A 19,798-nucleotide genomic window follows, 5' to 3' on the forward strand; every position below is an offset into this window, starting at 1 on the left:
ACAGTAAGTCTGTGTCATGACAGGGACATCCTTCGGTGGCAGTCCTAAAGCTTGAGAAGCATGGTTAGAGCAAACATCTTCCTGTCTTTTAACTATGGGGGGTGCACAGCTCTGCTTGTGCAGCTCTTTCCCCCACACCTGGAATGTATTGTCAAGCTTTGATTCCTAACCATGGCCGTTACTCTTTCAAACAAGATGCCAGCTTCTGCGCTTGGTTTCTTTAGGAGACCTGAGGATTCCTCTCAGCAGGAGTGTGCCATCTGGTCAGGCCACCAGTCTCTTCACCTGCAGATTCCTCAGGATTTTGGATGGCCCATGGAGAGCACTTCAGTTGTGATAAATCCCATCCTTGTTTCTGCTTTCAGTCTACCCATAGTGGTGACTTCCAGGCTGCATCATGAGCTGTGGATTGAGGCCACCACTCAAATTCCACTTCAGCAGTTCTTGCTCTGTTGTTTGAATAGCATGTGACAAATTAATGACAACAAACCTTTTTAATTGTTAGGACATTAACAGATGCCCCAAAGTGTTATTTGCTGGAATGGTGCCAATTCCCATCATATAAGGCCAAGTCCAAAGTCCTGCACCTAGGTCAGGGCAATCCTAGAGGTCAGTCCAGGCTGGGGGATGATGAGATTGAGAGCAGCCCTGCAGAGGACTTTGGGATACTGGTGGGGGAGAAGCTGGATAGGAGCCAGCAATGGGCACTGAGGCCAAGGGCAGCCTGGGCTGCATCCAAAGCAGCATGGCCAGAGATGGAGAGAGGGGATCCTGCTGAGATATCACCTGCAGGGCTATGTCCAGCTCTGGAGCCCTCAACACAGGAAAGACATGAACCTGATGGAGAGGCTCTAGAAGAGGCCAGGAGGATGATCAGGGAGTTGGAGCAGCTCTGCTATGAGGACAGGCTGATGGAGCTCAGGGTGTTCAGCCTTGAGAAGAGAAGGCTGTGGGGAGAGACTTGAGAATACCCCTCCTTGAAACACATATAGCAAGTGTTCTCATGTCATCTTGCTAGGAGTATCTAAAGAAAAACTCAAAAGTATTAAAAGATCACAACATGGGCTGCTGGGACAGCACACTTGTTCCAGAGAAGAATCAAAGTGGGTGTTGGTCTCTTCTCCCTACTAATGAGTGATAGGATAAGATGAAACGGCTTCAAGTTGCAGCAGGGGAGGTTTAGGTTGGACATTAGAAGAAACATCTTCACTGGAAGAGTTCTAAAGCACTGACAGAGGCTGCCCGTGGAGGTGGTTGAATCCCCATCCTTGGAAGGGTTTCACAATGGAATAGATGTGGTGCTGAGGGACATGGTTGAGCATCAGGCTTGGCAGAGTTAGAGAATGGTTGGACTGGATGATCTTAAAAGGCTTTATCATCTGAAAGAACTCTAGGCTGCTGTGAGCTCTTCTCAAATGCAACCCTGCTCCGAAGTTACCGTCTGGATTTTCTCTACAGGCAGCGCTGATATGTTATGGAGCATTAGCAGCATGAACTAACCCACAAGAGCCAACCGAGCAGCTGTGCTGTCGTGAAGCCTTCTGTGTCCTTTAAAACCCAGAAATCACAGCCCTTTAACCAGTGTCTCTCCCCAAGTCGGCGTCACTGGCTGGGTAACACTTTCCATGCCATTGCTTGTTGATTGCAACTAATTGCAGCTTTTAAATCTCTTTCCGGACTCCGAATTACTGATGATTGTTTTTCTTTTTTCCCCAGCAGTTCCTGATACCTGCTGCAGGCTGTGACAGCTCAGAGAATGAACTGCACTGGGCTGCAGCTGCCAGAAGAACCTTGAACCATGAGATCAGAATAAAACGAGCCCTGCCTTAGAATCATGGAATTGTTTGGAGAAGCCCTCCAAGATTACCCAGTCCAACCATGGACCTAACGCCACCAGGGCCTTTAAACTATTCTCCGAAGTGCCATGTCCACACGTTTCTTGAACACCTCCACGGACGGCGACGCCACCATCTCCCTGGGCAGCCAAAAAAGTATTTAAGCGGCAACCCCCCTGCCCCCGTCCCGTCCCCTTCACATTCCTGTATCTCGCAGAAGGGAGCCGGCGGCAAGCGCAGCGTCTCCCGCCCGAGACCCCGGCGAGACGCCGCGGGGTGGAGCCCGGGCCGGCCGCCCTGTGCCGGGAAGGGCCTCCGCAGCTCCCCTATCCTCTCCCGTCCCTTTCTTGCGCGGAAGGTCGGAAGAATTTAAACTTCCTGACTCTCCCCGACGGGACGGGGAGCGCTTTCCCAGCTAACTACGGAGGCGGGAGGCCCTTGCGAGGGCAGCCCCCAGCTCGGCTGCGCTGTGCTCAGCCGCCTTTTGTCTCTGCTGGGAGGAGCCAGCGAGAGGCAGTTTGTAAACGAGAGAGGCTGGCGGGGCCCGGCAGCGCCGGAGCGCGGCTGGGCGCTGGCCGGGCTGGCGGCATCGCTGCGGAGCGGCAGCGCGGAGGAGAGCGGAGCGGAGCGGAGCAGTCGGCCCGCGCCCGCCCGGCGGGGTGAGTGCGGGGAGACTTCGGTGGGGGCTGGCCCCGCTCGGAGCCGGCTGCGCGGCTCGGCGCCGATGCTGGCAGCCAAGGGGTGCTTGTGGCTGTGCCCGCGGGCATGCTTCCCGCGGTGGGGGCTTGCGGAAGCGAGAGGCTGCTGCTCTCGCCGTGCCTCCGCAGCGAAGCGCAGGCATCGAACCCGGTAAGTTCTGCATCTGAAAATACTAAAAATAGACCCTTCGGCCCCGTCGCGCTGCCGAGTGAGTCATTTCCAAAGCAAATGGCCCGGGCTCAGCCTTCCGCCCCCTTTCAGGAGACACAGCAGTTGTGAAAGAGGAGGTGAAGGGAAAGGGGGTTTTCTCCCCACGCTCTCCAAGTACACCGCATTGGCACGCAGCTGCTGCAGCGGCAGACAAAAGCTGCGAGGAACAGGCCTCTTGCTTTAAAAAGTGTAGCTCCGTGAAATCACAGAATGGTTTTGGGTGGAAAAGACCTCTAAGAGTATCGAGTGCAATCATTCTCTACTTGTACCCAGGCTGGCGCTAGCCCATGGCTCTCAGCACTACCTCTCTGCCTCTGAAACACCTCCAGGGATGGGATTCAGCCACCTCCCTGTGGTGCCATCCCCTTCTCTCTTCCTCTCGTATTTTCTCCATGCAGATGTCACAGGTGTCCCCGCAACCAGCACTCAGAGCCCTGGCAATATTTACAGTGCTTTCCATTTTCACGACTGTCATCTGCCTTCGACCTCTTTGACTGCCAGAATTGTCCCCTGCCTCCTTCCTCTCTGCCAGACAGCCGCAGCCACGTGTCATGCCAGCAGTGACCCCCCCCCGCCCCAGTCAAGGCAGGTTGTGGCTGGCAGTGCTGAAAAAGAATAGCCCAAAGCACAGCTGGTTTTTTTTCCCTGCCCTTTTCCAGTCATATGATGGTTTGGCCGTGGCACTGGGCTGTCTCGATGAGAGATATTTTTGTTTGTCAGCAGCAAGTGTTTCGAAGCAGCACTGCAGTTTGTGGTAGGGGTGGTTTCAGTTGTGCCAGGCTCATGGGCAGCTGCAGTAGCGTGCAAGAGCTGTCTGCAGCTTGCCCCCACCGCTGTGTGTGTTTCACATGGACACCCAGCGGTCTTCATGTGAGGTGCAGAACGTCGAAGCTCAGGTGTTTGCTGCCCAGTGTTTTTTCTAAGGCAGATGACACAGCCCAGGTGTGCAGGGGGCCCTCATGGTATAGGTAGATCAGTGGGATGTGACTATGTGCTTCCCCAAATTATGAAAGTGCCTAGCTAGGGGTAAAATCCTGCCCTCTGACCCCTGTCAAGAACTTTGTTCGTGTTTTGGCAACAAAAAATGACCTGTTGCTGAAAATAAGTGCAGGTAGTTATGCCAGCTGGTTTACAGCCATGGGAGTGAATCATTTCAGTCAGAAAAGACCTGTCAGATTGTCCAGTCCCACCAGTCTCTAGTTCTGCCAAGGCTGTTAGAGTACCATGTCCTTCAGCATCCCATCTCTGCCTCTTTAAAACACCTGCCGTGATGGAGATTTGTCTACCTGAGCAGCCTGTGCTAGCCTTTGAGAACTCTTCCAGTGAAGAAGTTTCTTCTAATGTCCAACCTCTCCTGGTGTACCTTGAGGCCATTTCCTCTCTTTCTATCACTTACTACTAGGGAGAAAAGCCAAATCACCACTGTTTGCAGCCTCCTTTCAGGGAGCTGTAGATAGCCATGAGGTCTCCCCTCAGCCTCCTCTAAACTGAACACCCCCAGCTCCCTCAGCTACTCGTCCCCAGCCCTGTTCTCCAGACCCTTCCTCAGCTTTGTTGCCTTTCTCTGGATCTGCTCCAGCCCCTCAGTGTCCTGGGAGTGAGAGCCCCAAAACTGAACCCAGGACTCAAGGTGTGGCCTCAGCAGTGTGGATTGTGGGGAGACAATTCCTGCCCTGGTCCTGCTTGGCCACACCATTGCTGATCCAGGCGAGGATGTTGGTGGCCTTCATGGCCACGTTAGGTTAGAGATTGTGATCTGTGATAGCAACCCAGATCTAATGGCATTTCTGTGTAGGTAAGTGGGGAATTTTGGTGGCAAAGCATTTGCACTCTTAACCTTGCTGCTCAGATTCAGTTTCTTCTATTAAAGCTATGCATATTTTTTAGACCCAAGAGAGATGATTGTGATTGGTTGGCCTGTCAGAGAAGGTGCAGAGCACTGATTGATACTGCAGAAGGTTTGCCTCTTTACTTTGAGCTGTAACATGTAAGAGATTCGAATCATAGAATGACAGAATGGCTCAGGTTGGAATGCAGCTCAGGGCTCATCTCCTCCCATCTCCTGCCGTGGGCAGGGACTCCTCTCAACTAGACTCAGCTGCTCAAGGCCTCATCCAGCCTGGCCTTCAACACCCCCAGGCAGGAGGCAGCCACAGCCTCCCTGGGCAGCCTGTGCCAGAGTCTCAGCACCCTCCTACTGAAGAACTTCTTCCTCAGCTCTAATCTAATCCTCTCTGTCTCAGCTTCAAACCATTGCCCCTTGTCCTGTCTCTCTAGACACCCTCAGGAAAAGTCCCTCTGCAGCCCTCCTGTAGGATCCCTTCAGTTCTTGGCAGACAGCTCTGAGGTTCCCCTGTAGTCTTCTCCAGGCTGAACACCCCCAGCTCCCTCAGTCTGTCCTCTTAGCTGAGGTGCTCCAGCCCTTGGATCATCTTTGTGGCTTCCTCTGGGCTCTCTCCAGCAGCTCTGTATCCTTCTTATAATTAACAAACTTGAACTACCTGAGTACTGGATGGAAACAACACAAAGGAAAGAGGATTCTCCTGTGTTCCAAAACATAAGAAAAAGCAGACCACACATCCCAAGGCACTGAAGGCTTCACAGTAATCTAAGCCAATGCAGGCTATTGGCACACAGCTCGTTCTTGCCAAGTGGCATGGACTTCTGTGACCCACCAGCAGGAGGAAAACTCTTGTTTTGGGATCAAAAGCAGTTGGTTATTGCTTGAGTCAAGAAGAAACTTTTCCAGCCACAGATTATTCAGTAGTTTTTCTAATGGAGTCATCCTGAAGCTGACTGAAGGAGCTGTCAGGTCAGGTAGGGTGCGTTGCACAGGGTTCTGTGTGGATTGTCCCTCCAGCTGGCAGTTCCAAGAGTGGGCAGGGCAGTCTAGGTGACCTCAGGGCCATAGAAGAGTCTATTTTTTTTTGCTGTTCCAGCTTCATAGCCCTGTTTCCTTGTGACAGTTGACAGCAGTGTTAAGGTGGCAGTTTTGCAGATGTCTTTGGCCTTCAAGATAAAATTCCTTGTCATCGTTTTCCTGTGGTGTGCTCATGAGCTATCTGATGTCAGCTTGAGACTGATAAGGCTCCCAGGGTGCTCTGTCAAAGTCCAGCCAGAGCACAGGTACTGTTTACTGACTCCTCAGTCCCTTTTGAAAGAATTTGATTCCTTGCATTTCCAGTACCCAAAGCCACAGAATGGGTGACCTATTTAATCTCTTCTTTGAGAAGTGCAGGTAGCTTCCATTCTTAAGGGAGGAGTGGGACTCAGGTGCATCACCAGAGGCAGAGAAGGAGCAAGGAAATAAACACCAGAATGCTATCTCTTCTGTAACTCCTTTTCACTGAGTCCAGTTTCTGGGTACCTGTACTGTTTGTGGGGGTTTATCACAAGTACCTGAAAAAGGTTGCAAGAAAGCTGAGAAGGGACTTTTTACAAAGGATTATAGTAATAGGGTGAGGGTCAGTGGCAATAGGATGAGGGTCAGTGGCTTGAAGCTGGAAGAGAGGAAGTTTAGACTTGAGATTAGGAACAAATTCTTCACAGGGAGGGTGCTGAGACACTGGAATAGGTTGCCCAGGGGGTACGCCTCTCTGGAGGTGTTGAAGGCCAGGTGGAGCAACCTGGTCAAGAGAGAGATGTCCCTGCCCGTGGCAGGGTGGTTGGGACTGTGCTGACCTGTAAGATCAGGCATTCTGTGTTTACTCACAACGTCTGGCCTCTGGTACTCCTTTCTGCTAGTGTGAATTCGAGCCTAAGTGCACCTTGACAGAGAACGTACTGGGTTCTATGCAGCAGGGCATAACAACCTGTTCTTAGTGTACAAGATGGAGCTGAGTGCAGCTCAGAGGGTGGAAAATTGTGTTGAGGACCTCAGCAAAAATCCAGTTGTGTTAGAGCTGGCTAAGGCTGGCTCCAGATGTCTAAGCAAAGCACTTAACTGCCATGCTTTGTAGCCCCAGGGTTAAAGACGTTGGGTATGCTTTTGTTTGTAATAGCAACAAGGGGGATGTGAAAACAGAGCAAGGAAAGAAGTGCGAAGAGCAGGGAAGCACAAAGACGGTCTCCTCCAAGGACAGACTGAGGGAGCTGGGGGTGTTCAGCCTGAAGAAGAGAAGGCTCCAGGCAGACCTAAGAGCAGCCTGCCAGGACCTGAAAGGGGCTACAAGAAGGCTGCAGAGGGACTGTTTGCAAAGGCCTGCAGGGACAGGATGAGAGCAATGGTTTGAGATGAGAGCAGAGCAGATTGAGATTGGATGCGAGGAACAAGTTTTGCACCAAGAGAGTAGTGGAACACTGGAAGAAGTTGCCCAGGGAGGGAGCTGAGGCCCCATGCCTGGAAATGTTCAAGGTGAGGCTGGCCAAGGCTGTGAGGAAGCTCTGTAGTGGAGGAGGAGGGTTGGCCTGGATGCCCTTTGCAGGTCCATTCCAATCCAAACCACTCTCTGATTCTAGGACATTACAACATACTTCTTTTTCTGAATGTTCTTTACTACAGCCTGTCCTCTTAGGCCATATCACACAGGCTTGCTCTGTGCCTTGGCTGATTTCTTACGTCTTTTCCTGAGGAACTGTGCTCTTCACAATACAGTTGTGCAGCTCCAGCCTCATTTGTAACTGGCAATCAACTCCAAAGGGTTTGAGTGGTCTGCTAAATACAGAGAAGCTTTTCAGTCCGTGATGCAGAGGTTTTTCCCCATCTTCATTTATTTCCTCTCAGTCTGAGCAGAACTTTGCTCTGAGTTTCAGGTTTGCTTTAACCTCAGGAACTCAAAGCATAACTAAGGGGAAAGCACCGAATTTCTTCTCTTACATGTGAATGTGTTTGAGATGTATTATGAATAAAGGCATGACGTGAGGTCAGTTTGAAGAGAGAGCATGCAAAAAGTGGAGGAGGAAGGCAGGGATGAGAGGATCTCGAATGGGGGTGAGTATGTACGAGGAAGATAAGGAAGGGAAGTTTTGGGAAGTCAAAGAGTAGCAGTAACAGTTTTGGATATGTATAATCACAGAATGCTTTGGGTGGGAAGGGACCTCCAAAGGACATCCAGCCCAACCCCCTGCACTCAGCAGGGACATCCTCCACTACAGCAGCTTGCTCACAGCCTTGGCCAGCCTCACCTTGAACACCTCCTGGGCAACCTGTTGCAGGATTCCAGCCCTCTGCTGGTGCAGAGCTTGTTCCTCACATCCAGTTTCAGTCTCTCTGCTCTCATTTCAAACCACTGCCCCCATCCTGTCCCTGCAGGCCTCCAAAGTGAACGAAGAAGTAGAAGCTGTGGCTTCTACTAAACTCCCACGACCAAAAAATGAAGAAGAAGTCCTATTTTCCCAGAAAGATCTACTAGAAATTTCATCAGAGCCTTTTTAAATCCACGCAGCCAGGCACTGCTCTAAAACACTGCATTTCACTACCCTGCAGGTGTTCCCAAGAGGCAGAGAGGTGGTGCTGAGAGATGTGGGTTAGCCCCAGCCTGGGTAAAGTTAGAGACTGACTGGACTGGAAGATTCTTTGATTGAGAGAGGACAGAATGGATTGGGTTGGAAGGGACACTAAAGAGCAACCAGTTCTGCCCCCTGCCATGGGCAAGGACACCTCTCACTAGACCAGGTCACTCCAGGTCTCATCCAGCCTGGCCTTTCCTCCAGGGAGGGGTTATCCCCAACCTCCCTTGGCAGCTTGTGGAGCACTGCCCTTCTCTCTCTCTCTCTGACTCGAAGCAAAGCCCTCTGCTCTTCAGCAGCAGCCTGCTTTTTGGTTTAATCTACACTGTGTTGAACAGCTTGCAACACTGAAAGCCACTCGAGAGAGAACCCAAGGGAGGCTTCTCCTAATCACAGCCAGATTGCCTCCTGCTTCCTGAAATCCCATCTCCCAGGGGTGTGCAGGCAGTCCCTCTGCAGCCTTCTTGTAGCCCCTCAGGTCCTGGCAGGCTGCTCTTAGCTCTGCCTGGAGCCTTGTCTCCTCCAGGCTGAGCACCCCCAGCTCCTGCAGCCTGTCCTCCTAGCATAGTTGCTCCAACCCCCTGATCATCTTTGTGGCCTCCTCTGGAGCCTCTCCATCAAGTCCATGTTCTTCCTGCAGGTGAGGTCTCAGCAGAGCAGAGCTGAGGGGCAGGGTCCACTCTCTCCATCCCTGGCCATGCTGCATTTTATGGAGTCTTACTATTAGGAGGAGGATACTGCAGATGTGAGGGAGTGTGCTCTGGAAGCCTTTGGGAGGACATTGTCTACTTTTGAACATTTCTGCACAATTCTCTCAGAATTTTCTCAGCAAAATGGAAATTGTTTCTTCCTGTGCTCAGAATTTAGCTCTGTGCTGTTCATTCCCAATAGCTGCAGTGGCCTGAAGAGCACCAGAGCTTCTTACCAACTTGTCACCATGGTCCAGCTCTTCTTACTGCAAGGGCAGCTTGTTGAGGGAAAAAGCCCAAACCTTGCACTGCACAGAACGCAGGCTGTGGGCATGGCCATCAAACTGCAGCTTCCTTGCCAGAGCAAAGCCTTACTGGCAAGACTGCCTTGCTCTGGAGAGAGCTTTGAGTGCCAGTCAGGTGAGAGGGGACAGTCTGGTCTGCTGGAAGCGTTCAGTGGGGTTTAGGTGCTTTGCTGGTATGTTCCCCTTGTGCAGGATCTGCAAACTCATTGTGCCCAAAAACGTTTCTAGTTTTATTGTTGCTCTGCTCCTTTGAGTCTTATGAAACTCAGAAAATAGGCTCTGGGCAGGGGTAGAGTCTCACAGACTTTGGTGTTTGGAACAGGTTGCTCTGGGAGGGAGTTGAGGCCCCATGCCTGCAGCTATGCAAGGTGAGGCTGGCCAAGGCTGTGAGCAGGTTGCTCTAGTGGAGGATGTCCCTGCTGAGTGCAGGGGGATTGGGCTGGATGCCCTTTGGAGGTCCTTTCCAACCCAAACCATTCTATGGTTCCCTGATTTCCAGGTCTGATAAGATGAGGGTCTGCTGTTGGGACATGTGTTCAGTTCTGGGCCCCCCAGTTTAGGAGGGACATTGAGATGCTTGAGCGTGTCCAGAGAAGGGCGACGAGGCTGGGGAGAGGCCTTGAGCACAGCCCTACGAGGAGAGGCTGAGGGAGCTGGGATTGGTTAGCCTGGAGAAGAGGAGGCTCAGGGGTGACCTTATTGCTGAGGGGAGGTTGTGGCCAGGAGGAGGTTGCTCTCTTCTCTCAGGTGGCCAGCACCAGAACAAGAGGACACAGCCTCAGGCTGTGCCAGGGGAGATTTAGGCTGGAGGTGAGGAGAAAGTTCTTCCCTGAGAGAGTCATTGGACACTGGAATGGGCTGCCCGGGGAGGTGGTGGAGTCGCCGTCCCTGGAGCTGTTCAAGGCAGGACTGGACGTGGCACTTGGTGCCATGGTCTGGCCTTGAGCTCTGTGCTAAAGGGTTGGACTTGATGATCTGTGAGGTCTCTTCCAACCTTGGTGATACTGTGATACTGTGACACCATTTGGTGGCTAGCCTGCCTTCAGAGCAGCAGTTGGCGGAAACTGCCATTACCTGCTTAGGTAAGATAGATTTGTATCTCTGAATCCCAAGCAAGTGAAAATAAGAATCTGAATCCCATCCTAAAACTGAAGATCTTGTCCTAAATTCCTGATGAGGCTGACATGACTGTGAGACAGGATTGCAGGCTGGGGTAGGGGGAGGAAGGACAAGGAAGGGTGTCTTATCTGCTCTTTACAGACAAGAGCCTGTTGATTATCTGTCTGAGTGTCTTTAGTAAAGATTGAAGAGATAAAGCTGAGTTTCCATGAGCCTGTTCCTTTGGTAAGATGTGCTCAGGAACTTTGTGCTGAGGCCTTGTGTAATGCCATGGTTCTAGTGCTGTGGAATCAGTCTTGTCAATCCATAGCCCAAGCTCAGCAGACATACACAAGGACATGGACCAGATGGAGAGGGTCCAGAGGAGGCCACAAAGATGATCAGGGGCTGGAGTAGCTCTGCAAGGAGGACAGGCTGAGGGAGCTGGGGGTGTTCAGCATGGAGAAGAGAAGGCTCCAAGCAGAGCTAAGAGCAGCCTGCCAGGACCTGAAGGGGCTACAAGAAGGCTGCAGAGGGACTGTGTGCAAAGGCCTGCAGGGACAGGACAAGGGCAGTGGCTTGAAATGAGAGCAGAACAGATTGAGATTGGATGTGGGGAACAAGTTCTGCACCAGGAGGGTGCTGGACACTGCAACAGGTTGCCCAGGGAGGTGGTTGAGGCCCCATGCCTGGAGGTGTTCAAGGCCAGGCTGGAAAAGTCTGTGAGCAAGCTGCTGTAGTGGAGGATGTCCCTGCTGAGTGCAGGGGAGGTTGAACTAGATTCCCTTTGGAGGTCCCTTCCAACTCAAACCATTCTGTGATGCTGTATGGTGGAAAAGAGAAGGTTTTGCTCTACATCTTTCATGTGCAGTTCAGTTACACTTTTTTTATTTGCTAGGGTACTTTTTCCTCCTCTTTCCTTTTCTTCTGCATCTCCACTCTTCGTACTGCCAGCTCCGTCTGGTCTTTGTAGTTGTCTCTAGGAGGATGAGAGTGCAGTAGGTGTGGTGCAGTAGGTTTGCCAAAGTTGTTTTTTTTTTTCTTTCTTTTCTTCTGGTGGTTTTTATCCAAGTTAACTTCTTCTGTTTCTGTGGTTTCCTTGGGACTCCATATTCACATGGAGATGATGGCCAGAGTGGAAGGTACAAGCAGTTGGTTATGGCCAACAATTACATGACAGAATTATCAGGGCTGGGAGGCACCTCAAGGATCATTCAGTTCCAACCCCCCTGCCATGGGCAGGGACACCTCATACTAGATCAGGTTGCCCAGAGCCACATCCAGCCTGGCCTTAAACACTTTCAGGGACGAGGCTTCCACCACCTCCTTGGGCAACCTGTTCCAGTGTCTTCATGCCAAAGAACTTCTTCTTGACATCTAATCTGAATAGCCCCTCCTCTGGCTTGGATCCATTCGCCCTAGTCCTGTCACTACCTGACACCCTAAAATGCCCCTCCCCAGCTTTCTTGTAGCCCACTTCAGGTACTGGAAGGCCACAGTAAGGTCTCCTCAGAGCCTTGTCTCCTCTGTAGAAATTCTGCAGAGAACTGTAAAGATAGAAGTTTACCCTCAAAATGTCTGCTTGTCAGAACTCCTTTGCAGGAGCTCCCTGTTGTATCCTTTTTGTTCTGGGCTGGTAGAAAGTGGGGTTTATTGTCTTGTACTGCACTTCTCAAACACCACCTTCCCTGCCCCAGCACGCTGTGTTTATTCATCTTCTCTTGCAGTGTTCAGCCTTTGCTTCTTTCTGCTGAACTCATTTCCTTTTTTCCCAGTTTCTACCATTTTATACACCCGAGTGACTTGCTGGAGTTAAAAGTAACTGAAGAGCTTCTGCTAGAGACTCAGGCACCTCCCTTCTTGCATCTCTGCTCATTGCAAAGGAAAAGGGACCATTCGTGTGCATCTGGCTGGTGATGCTGGGTTGTCATTTAATGGATATAGTGGGATAGGAGGCTGCTGTTGAAGAACTCTGGGAGAAAGCTTGCCCAGAGAATGTGGGAGATGCCCTGTCCCTGCACCAAAGTCAGGTTGAATGGGGCTCTGAGTGATGTGGCCTCCTTGAAGGTTCCTTGCTTACTGCTGGCTCCCTTCCAACCCAAAGCATTCTGTGCTAAGGTTTGCCAAATTTGTTCTCAATGGGATAGGATATTTTTCACCCCTCTCTTCTCAGTCTTCCTCTTCTCCTTTCTCATTGCTTTGCAGGGCTGCTTCAATTCCGTCGTCTTGTCACGACCTGGTGCTGGTGAGAACTTGCTAGCCCAAGGCTGGCTGTGCTTTTGCGCTACTCTGAGTCCTTGGGTTTGAAGATTCATTGACATCACTGAGACTGACACTTGGATCTTCAAGAGAAGAGGTTTTCTGACAGCCCTAGCCCACTCCACCTGACCCTATGACTGGAGGGTTCACCGTAGCTCCGTCCTTTGCTCTCCAGTTCCACAAGATGGGCTCCTTCAGAAGGCCCCGACCTCGCTTCATGAGCTCCCCGGTCCTTAGTGACCTGCCACGGTTTCAGGCAGCACGGCAGGCTCTGCAGCTGAGTTCCAACTCTGCCTGGAACAGGTGAGCAGCACCACGCAGGAAAACACATGCCTTACCCCCTCCCAGAGGCCAGCTTCTCGCTGCACGGCAGGCGTTGCTCCGCGTGTCACAGAGCTTTTACCGCAGGCAGGTTCCTCTGACGACTGCTGGGCTTGTGGCTTCCACCAGCACTTCCTACTGACAGCCAAACCCTGCCTGCAGTGATCTCATGCAGCAATGGCAGCTGGAGAAGCGGTGTGAGGGGCAACAAGCAAGGTGTCTTAATCTGATCTAATGGACTGTTGCTGCCAAAAAGTGGCTGTTTCCACCTTCCTCTCTGCTGCCCTGCACCAGCTCTGCACTCTGCATACCCCTCTTGCTTGCTGACCTAGCTTGGCTTAGTGATGACACACAAAAGTAGCTCTCCAGAAACATGATAGCTTGGTGGCAGTGCAGTGAGCTGAGGTCTGTGGGCTGTGCAGATGCCATAACTGGCTCACAAAAGGGAATCAGAGAATCCCAGCATGGTGAGAGCTGGAAGGGACCTCTGGACATCATCTTATCCAATGTCCCTGCGCCAGCAGGGCCACCAACAGACACTTGCTTAGGATCACAGTGTCCAGATGGGTTTTGAATGTCTCCAGAAAAGGAGACTCCACAGCCTCTCTGGGCAGCCTGCTCCAGCACCTTCACAGGACAGAAGGGAATGCCTGCTAAGAGAATGACACCTCCTCTTACTAGCCCAGGCAAGCCTTCAGACCTGCTAAGTTATCTCATGTGCTGTCACTTTGACTCCCTCTCCGACAGTCAGCAAAGTATGAGTTGGAAGAGCCTCTGACAGCATCTTAAAAGCATCAGCAAGGCTTGAAATTGAGGCTGCCTGAGGTGATGCTGGCTGCAGAACATCTTTCAGTGTCCTGCCTGATGCTGCAGATTAGGTGGTTCCTGCTAGCACCAGCAGATAATGCAGTGCGATGTGCTTGGCCGATACTGCCCAAAGTCTGCATCCAGCACACAGCAGAGATCCCCTAAAGACCTCCCTGGTTTGAACATGTTCTTTGTGTCCAGTCCCCCTGGAGCAACTTTCCCTCTCTAGGCACAGCTTCAGGCTGGTTCTGCTCTGCCTCCCATGGCAGATGCAGGTAAATAAGGAAGGGATGATTTTCACAGGGAGAAAAAAGAGTGGAAGTATTTAAGTGCAATTAACCTCTCCACCCCATAATAACCATTCAGCTCTTGTCAGCTGCCTCGCAGTGTGATCTGTGTTGCATCACACTGGTGGCTGTTATTGATGGGTGTTGTACTGTCTTGTTTCTCTTTTTCTTTGGCAGTGTTCAAACAGCAGTGATAAATGTGTTCAAGGGGGGAGGCCTGCAGAACAATGAACTTTACACCCTCAACGAGAACATCAGGTAGGTTGCTGAAATGAACAGGAGTTTTTGCTGCTGTTCCCTTGGTGTTTGTTTGGCTGTGCTCCCCCATAGAACTACAGTTAGGTGTTGGTGGGATGTTGGTGGGAGGAGCAGGAATCAAAGTAATGTTCAAGCACAACTTTGAGGTTTGAGGCTGGCTAACTTTGTGCTTCTCAGAACTGTGGAGTGCTTAAAACGAAACAAACACAGCACTGCATTGAAAAGCTTCATCTTCATATGGCAGTTGCAGAGCAAGGCCTGAAAATACAAATCTCAAAGGCAAAAAACCCTAAAAGCCTCACAAACATTTTCTAACCCTGATTCTGGTCACCACCAGCAGTATTTTTTTGTTGATTCTTCTGTGGTTTCATGTCTGATTATTTGGAAAGTTTGGTTAGCAACAAATAGGGCTGTAGAGTAGATAAAGAACAATTTATTCTTGCCTCATTTCTAAGTGCTGCTAGGAGGACTGTTGTACTTCTCCTCCCTTTGCTTCCCACTGCATCACAGAATCACAGAGTGATGGGGGCTGGAAGTGGCCTCTGGAGATTATCCAATCCACCCCTGCTGCTAGAGCGGCATCACCTAGAGCAGGCCACACAGGAGCACATCCAGATGGGTCTTGAATGTCTCCAGAGAAAGAGACTCCACAACCTCTCCAGCACCCTCACAGTGAAGAACGTTTCCCTTTTGTTTCCCTGGACTCGCTGTGTTCCAGTTTGTGTCCCTTGCCCCTTGTCCTGTCACTAGACAACTCATCCCTGCTCATTCATTGTGAATGCTATCACATAGGTCTCTACTTCTCCTTTAACTTGCCCCCCCCCATGACTGTTGGATTTGTCCTGCATGCCAAAATTCCAGTAGCTATTGAGGCTGAGTGTGTTCTAAGCCAGAGTCAGAACCACCCTTTCCCCTGCTTTCCATATCCAAGCAGCTTGCAAGTCAGGAGCCAGCCCTGCTTGGTCTACTCCCAAAGGTGAAAGTTTAGCAGAATTCCCTTGGAGAGCTGGCTGAGGGCAGTGTCTGTGCTGTGAGGGTAATTTTGTGTGCTCAGGCTGGCAGGCATCAAGAGAAGGCTCCAGGGGGGACCTTATTGTGGGTTTTCAGTACTTAAATGAGGGCAATAAGAGAAACGGGGGCAGAGTTTTGAGCGGGGCCTGTTGTGACAGGACAGAGGGTGATGGTTCAAAACTAAAAGAGGGAGAGCTAGGCTGGGGAGAGAAGGGAGAGTTCTGCTTGGCAGTGAGAGTGACAGAAGCTCCATCTCTGTAAACGTTCCAGATCAGGTCGGATGGGACTCTGAATAACCTGCTCTAGTTGCAGATGTTCCTGTTCGCTGCAGGGGTGTTGGTCTAGATGGCTGCTTCCAATCCAAACTACTCTGTGATTCTGCTGGAGCATCTCCCTGGGGTGAATTTTCTGTACATGAAAAGAAAACCCAATGTCGTGAGACTTTGGAAGTCCCCTTACCCACCACCTGTTGCAGACTTGGGGACCAGCTTTGTGTTTTGTGGCTTACCTGCCAGGCTGTTGCCCACCATGGTGGATGCCAGTAAGCCAGGCAGAATAGCTGCAGTGCCTGGGCTTGACCCCAGTGGCTGGACCATGCTCACTTCATGTTGGTGGATCTGGACTAGCAAGAGCTGGGTGAGGGACAGGAAGTTCTCTGTGAATTGTGTCCATGCATGTGAGCGTTGCTGGCAGTGGGAGGGAAAATGCCATCTTCCTCAGAGTGGCACTGCCAGGCAGCACTTGGAGCCACTCACCTTGAAATACATGATTAATGTTCCTGCAGGTGGCCTGGGCATTGGTTACATCTCCAAATGTCAGCCTCTAAATAGGCCACTTGAACGTTCAAGTAGCTGGTCCCTGTCCATCTAAGGAGCTGAGGACATGCATCTGCCTCTGTGTCTGTTTGCACACCTGCAGTGTGACACTTGTCACTTGCAGTAGCTCCCAACACGTTAGTTCCCTGTGCTTGAGGTGAAGCCCTTGCTTGACACTGGGCATCAAGCCAGACCTGTCAGCCAGCCAACTCTCCTGGTGCATCTTCCTTGTTCAGAGCTCTCCACTCTGCTCCTGGGTGGAAGCTGGCGAGTGCAGGGCTTGAAGAGGCTGCCAGGCTTTGCAGGAGGTGGCAGTGACAGGAGCAGGGGGTGACATTCTGTGCTGCCACCAGGCTTTCGTCTTGCTGTTATTTGATATCTTCTGAGTGGAATCTGCTCTGACAGTCACTTGTCACAGTCAAAGGAAATGTCAGGAGCACCACTGGAGCTGGGGGTGTTCAGCCTGGAGGAGACAAGGCTCCAGGCAGAGCTAAGAGCAGCCTGCCAGGACCTGAGGGGCTACAAGAAGGCTGCAGAGGGACTGCCTGCACACCCCTGGGAGATGGGATTTCAGGAAGCAGGAGGCAATCTGGCTGTGATTAGGAGAAGCCTCCCTTGGGTTCTCTCTCGAGTGGCTTTCAGTGTTGCAAGCTGTTCAACAGAGTGTAGATTAAACCAAAAAGCAGGCTGCTGCTGAAGAGCAGAGGGCTTTGCTTCGAGTCAGAGAGAGAGAGAGAAGGGCAGTGCTCCACAAGCTGCCAAGGGAGGTTGGGGATAACCCCTCCCTGGAGGAAAGGCCAGGCTGGATGAGACCTGGAGTGACCTGGTCTAGTGAGAGGTGTCCTTGCCCATGGCAGGGGGCAGAACTGGTTGCTCTTTAGTGTCCCCTCCAACCCAATCCATTCTGTCCTCTCTCAATCAAAGAATCTTCCAGGCCAGTCAGTCTCTAACTTTACCCAGGCTGGGGCTAACCCACATCTCTCAGCACCACCTCTCTGCCTCTTGGGAACACCTGCAGGGTAGTGGAATGCAGTGTTTTAGAGCAGTGCCTGGCTGCGTGGATTTAAAAAGGCTCTGATGAAATTTCTAGTAGATCTTTCTGGGAAAATAGGACTTCTTCTTCATTTTTTGGTCGTGGGAGTTTAGTAGAAGCCACAGCTTCTACTTCTTCGTTCACTTTGGAGGCCTGCAGGGACAGGATGGGGGCAGTGGTTTGAAATGAGAGCAGAGAGACTGAAACTGAATGTGAGGAACAAGCTCCGCACCAGCAGAGGGCTGGAATCCTGCAACAGGTTGCCCAGGAGGTGGTTGAGGCCCCACCCATGGAGGTGTTTGAGGTGAGGCTGGCCAAGGCTGTGAGCAAGCTGATGTAGTGGAGGATGTCCCTGCTGAGTGCAGGGGGTTGGGCTGGATGCCCTTTGGAGGTCCCTTCCCACCTAAAGCATTCTGTGATTCGTTGCTCCTCTCGTTATCCTCCTAACTCGTATTTCCAGGAGCAAAGGCAGTGCAGCCTTAGAGACACAGGCTGCTGCCAGTGAAGTGAGTGGGTGTTTGATAAAAAAGAATACATCAGGAATTACCAAGTAAATCATTTCAAGTCCTCTCTCCAGATTTCTGTGCCTTCAGGGGCATAAATGCTAGGCTCTTTGTTCATTTGGCTGGCTGGTTTTGGTTTGGGCTTTTTGCTTCTCCTAGATGTATGTCTTATAACTAGAGGACTCCATTCCTGTTTCATGTGACTTCATGAAACTTACACTGCTGCCTTCAGTCATCATTCGAGAACAGCCTCTGTGGGCACTTTTAAAGTACTTCCCTAAAGGTAAAGGCAGTGTAGCTGTGGCCAGAGTGACAAAATAACCAACCCTTTGTGGTGTGCTGGGCAGCAAATTGTGATTGTACCTGTAAGAAATGACCAGCACCAGCTGTTACTTCATGGCTGCCTTCCTTCTGTCTACAGACGGCTGCTGAAGAGTGAACTGGGATCCTTCATCACAGATTACTTTCAGGTATTACATGATTTGCTCACTTCCTTTTCAGGGTTGCTGCCTTCAGTTTTTTTACCCTATTAACAGTAAACAAATAAAGAAGAGGAGCCCTTTTTGCATGCATATAGGCAACATGCTTCAGTTGTGTCCCTCAGGGTCTGTACTGAGACCAGTGCTGTTCAGTATCTTCATCAGTGCTATAGACTGTGAGACTGGGGCATCCTGAGAGGCTGCAGGTGACACCAGGCTAAGTGGTGTGGTTGAGAAGTCTGAAAGATGGGATGGGTGCATCCAGAGGGACCAGGACAGGCTGGAGAAGTGACTGGGGAAAACCTCAGCAGGTTCAACAAGGCCAAGTGCAAGGTCCTGCACCTAGGTTGGGACAATCCTAAAGATCCATTCAGGCTGGGGGATGATTGAGAGCAGTGCTGTAGAGAAGGACCTGGGATGCTGGGGTAGGGTAGAAGCTGGACAGGAGCCAGCAATGGGCAGTGGCAGCCCAGAAAGCCAGTGGCAGCCTGGGCTGCATCCAAAGCAGCGTGACCAGAAATGAAGAGAGGGGATCCTGCCCCTCTGCTCTGATCTGGTGAGACCTCACCTGCAGGGCTGTGTCCTGCTCTGAAGCCCTCAACACAGGAAGGACGTGGACCTGATGGAGAGGCTCCAGAGGAGGCTACGAAGATGATCAGGGGGCTGGAGTAGCTCTGCAAGGACAGGCTGAGGGAGCTGGAGGTGTTCAGCCTGGAGGAGAGAAGGCTCCAGGCAGACCTAAGAGCAGCCTGCCAGGACCTGAAAGGGCTGCAAGAAGGCTGCAGAGGGACTGTTTGCAAAGGCCTGCAGGGACAGGATGAGGTCAGTGGTTTGAAATGAGAGCAGAGCAGATTGAGATTGGATGTGAGGAACAAGTTCTGCACCAGGAGGGTGCTGGGACACTGCAACAGGTTGCCCAGGGAGGTGGTTGAGGGCCCATCCTGGAGATGCTGAAGACTGGGTTAGATAAGGCCTTGAGCAGCCTGCTGTAGTGGAGGATGTCCCTGCTGGATGTCCCATTCTGTGTTTCAGTTTTTTGTCTGCAGCAGCTGATGGTGGCAGTGGGCTTTTTTAGTGCAGGACAGGTAGCCTCAGTAGCCATCCCAATTCTGGGTGTTTGTGCTCAATGAAGGATGTTCTTCCTCAGGCTGCTGGGACCCTGTCACGGTCCTGTAAAGAAAATGGGACACCTCTTCATAGTTTTCTTTCACCTTGTTTCTTTAGCACAGAGAATTCAGGAGTAGGTTTCCTGCCACAGGGCTAAGCAAAGGGGAAGAGATAACAGCCTTCAGCTTGGGGAGGGAGGGGAGAAAAGGAAGTTCCCTATCAGCAGGAAGTCAACCTGGCTACTGTTCGCCTTCTTTCAGCCCCATGGATTTAGATGCAGTCTGTGAAAAAGTGAAAGATGAAGGATGAGGGAAGACCTGGTCGATCACCACTGTGATTAAGTGTCCTTACCTCCTGCTGAGACTGTCCAGATAGGCCAAGCTCCAGATGTAACCACATCAAAGTGTGATGGGTGATTCTGAGAGCATTTGGTGTTGGAACTTGTTCAGTGTAGCGTTGATTAAAAGCAAGAAGAGGAGGCTGCTGGAAACGAGGTATTTGCTTTCCTCTGAGTAAAAGAGAAAGGTTTCAGCAGTTGCTGAAGCAGCTCCTGCTGCTGTGCACTGTGTTTAGGAAGGGGAAACAGAAGACTGGTGGTGTTTGTTTCCTATTTACTGGACAGAGGCAGGTGCTG

General features: G+C 51.3%; 1 protein-coding gene across 3 annotated transcripts in view; it reads left to right on the forward strand.

Annotated features, from left to right (window-relative positions):
* The first annotated feature begins 2,430 nt into the window (after positions 1 to 2,430).
* Positions 2,431 to 19,798, forward strand: part of PRR5L (proline rich 5 like) — a 44,645-nt gene continuing 27,277 nt past the window's right edge. For 2 of the 3 annotated variants that reach the window (XM_064152370.1, XM_064152393.1), the window contains exons 1-4: positions 2,431 to 2,494; positions 12,490 to 12,846; positions 14,136 to 14,216; positions 18,000 to 18,048. In XM_064152370.1, coding sequence (XP_064008440.1) covers positions 12,677 to 12,846; positions 14,136 to 14,216; positions 18,000 to 18,048 — 300 coding nt within the window. In that variant the 5' untranslated portion in view covers positions 2,431 to 2,494; positions 12,490 to 12,676. The remainder of the gene's footprint in view (positions 2,495 to 12,489; positions 12,847 to 14,135; positions 14,217 to 17,999; positions 18,049 to 19,798) is intronic. The other variant, XM_064152376.1, reaches the window with a different exon arrangement.

Source organism: Pogoniulus pusillus, chromosome 1 (assembly GCF_015220805.1).
Source record: "Pogoniulus pusillus isolate bPogPus1 chromosome 1, bPogPus1.pri, whole genome shotgun sequence".
NCBI lineage: Eukaryota > Metazoa > Chordata > Aves > Piciformes > Lybiidae > Pogoniulus > Pogoniulus pusillus.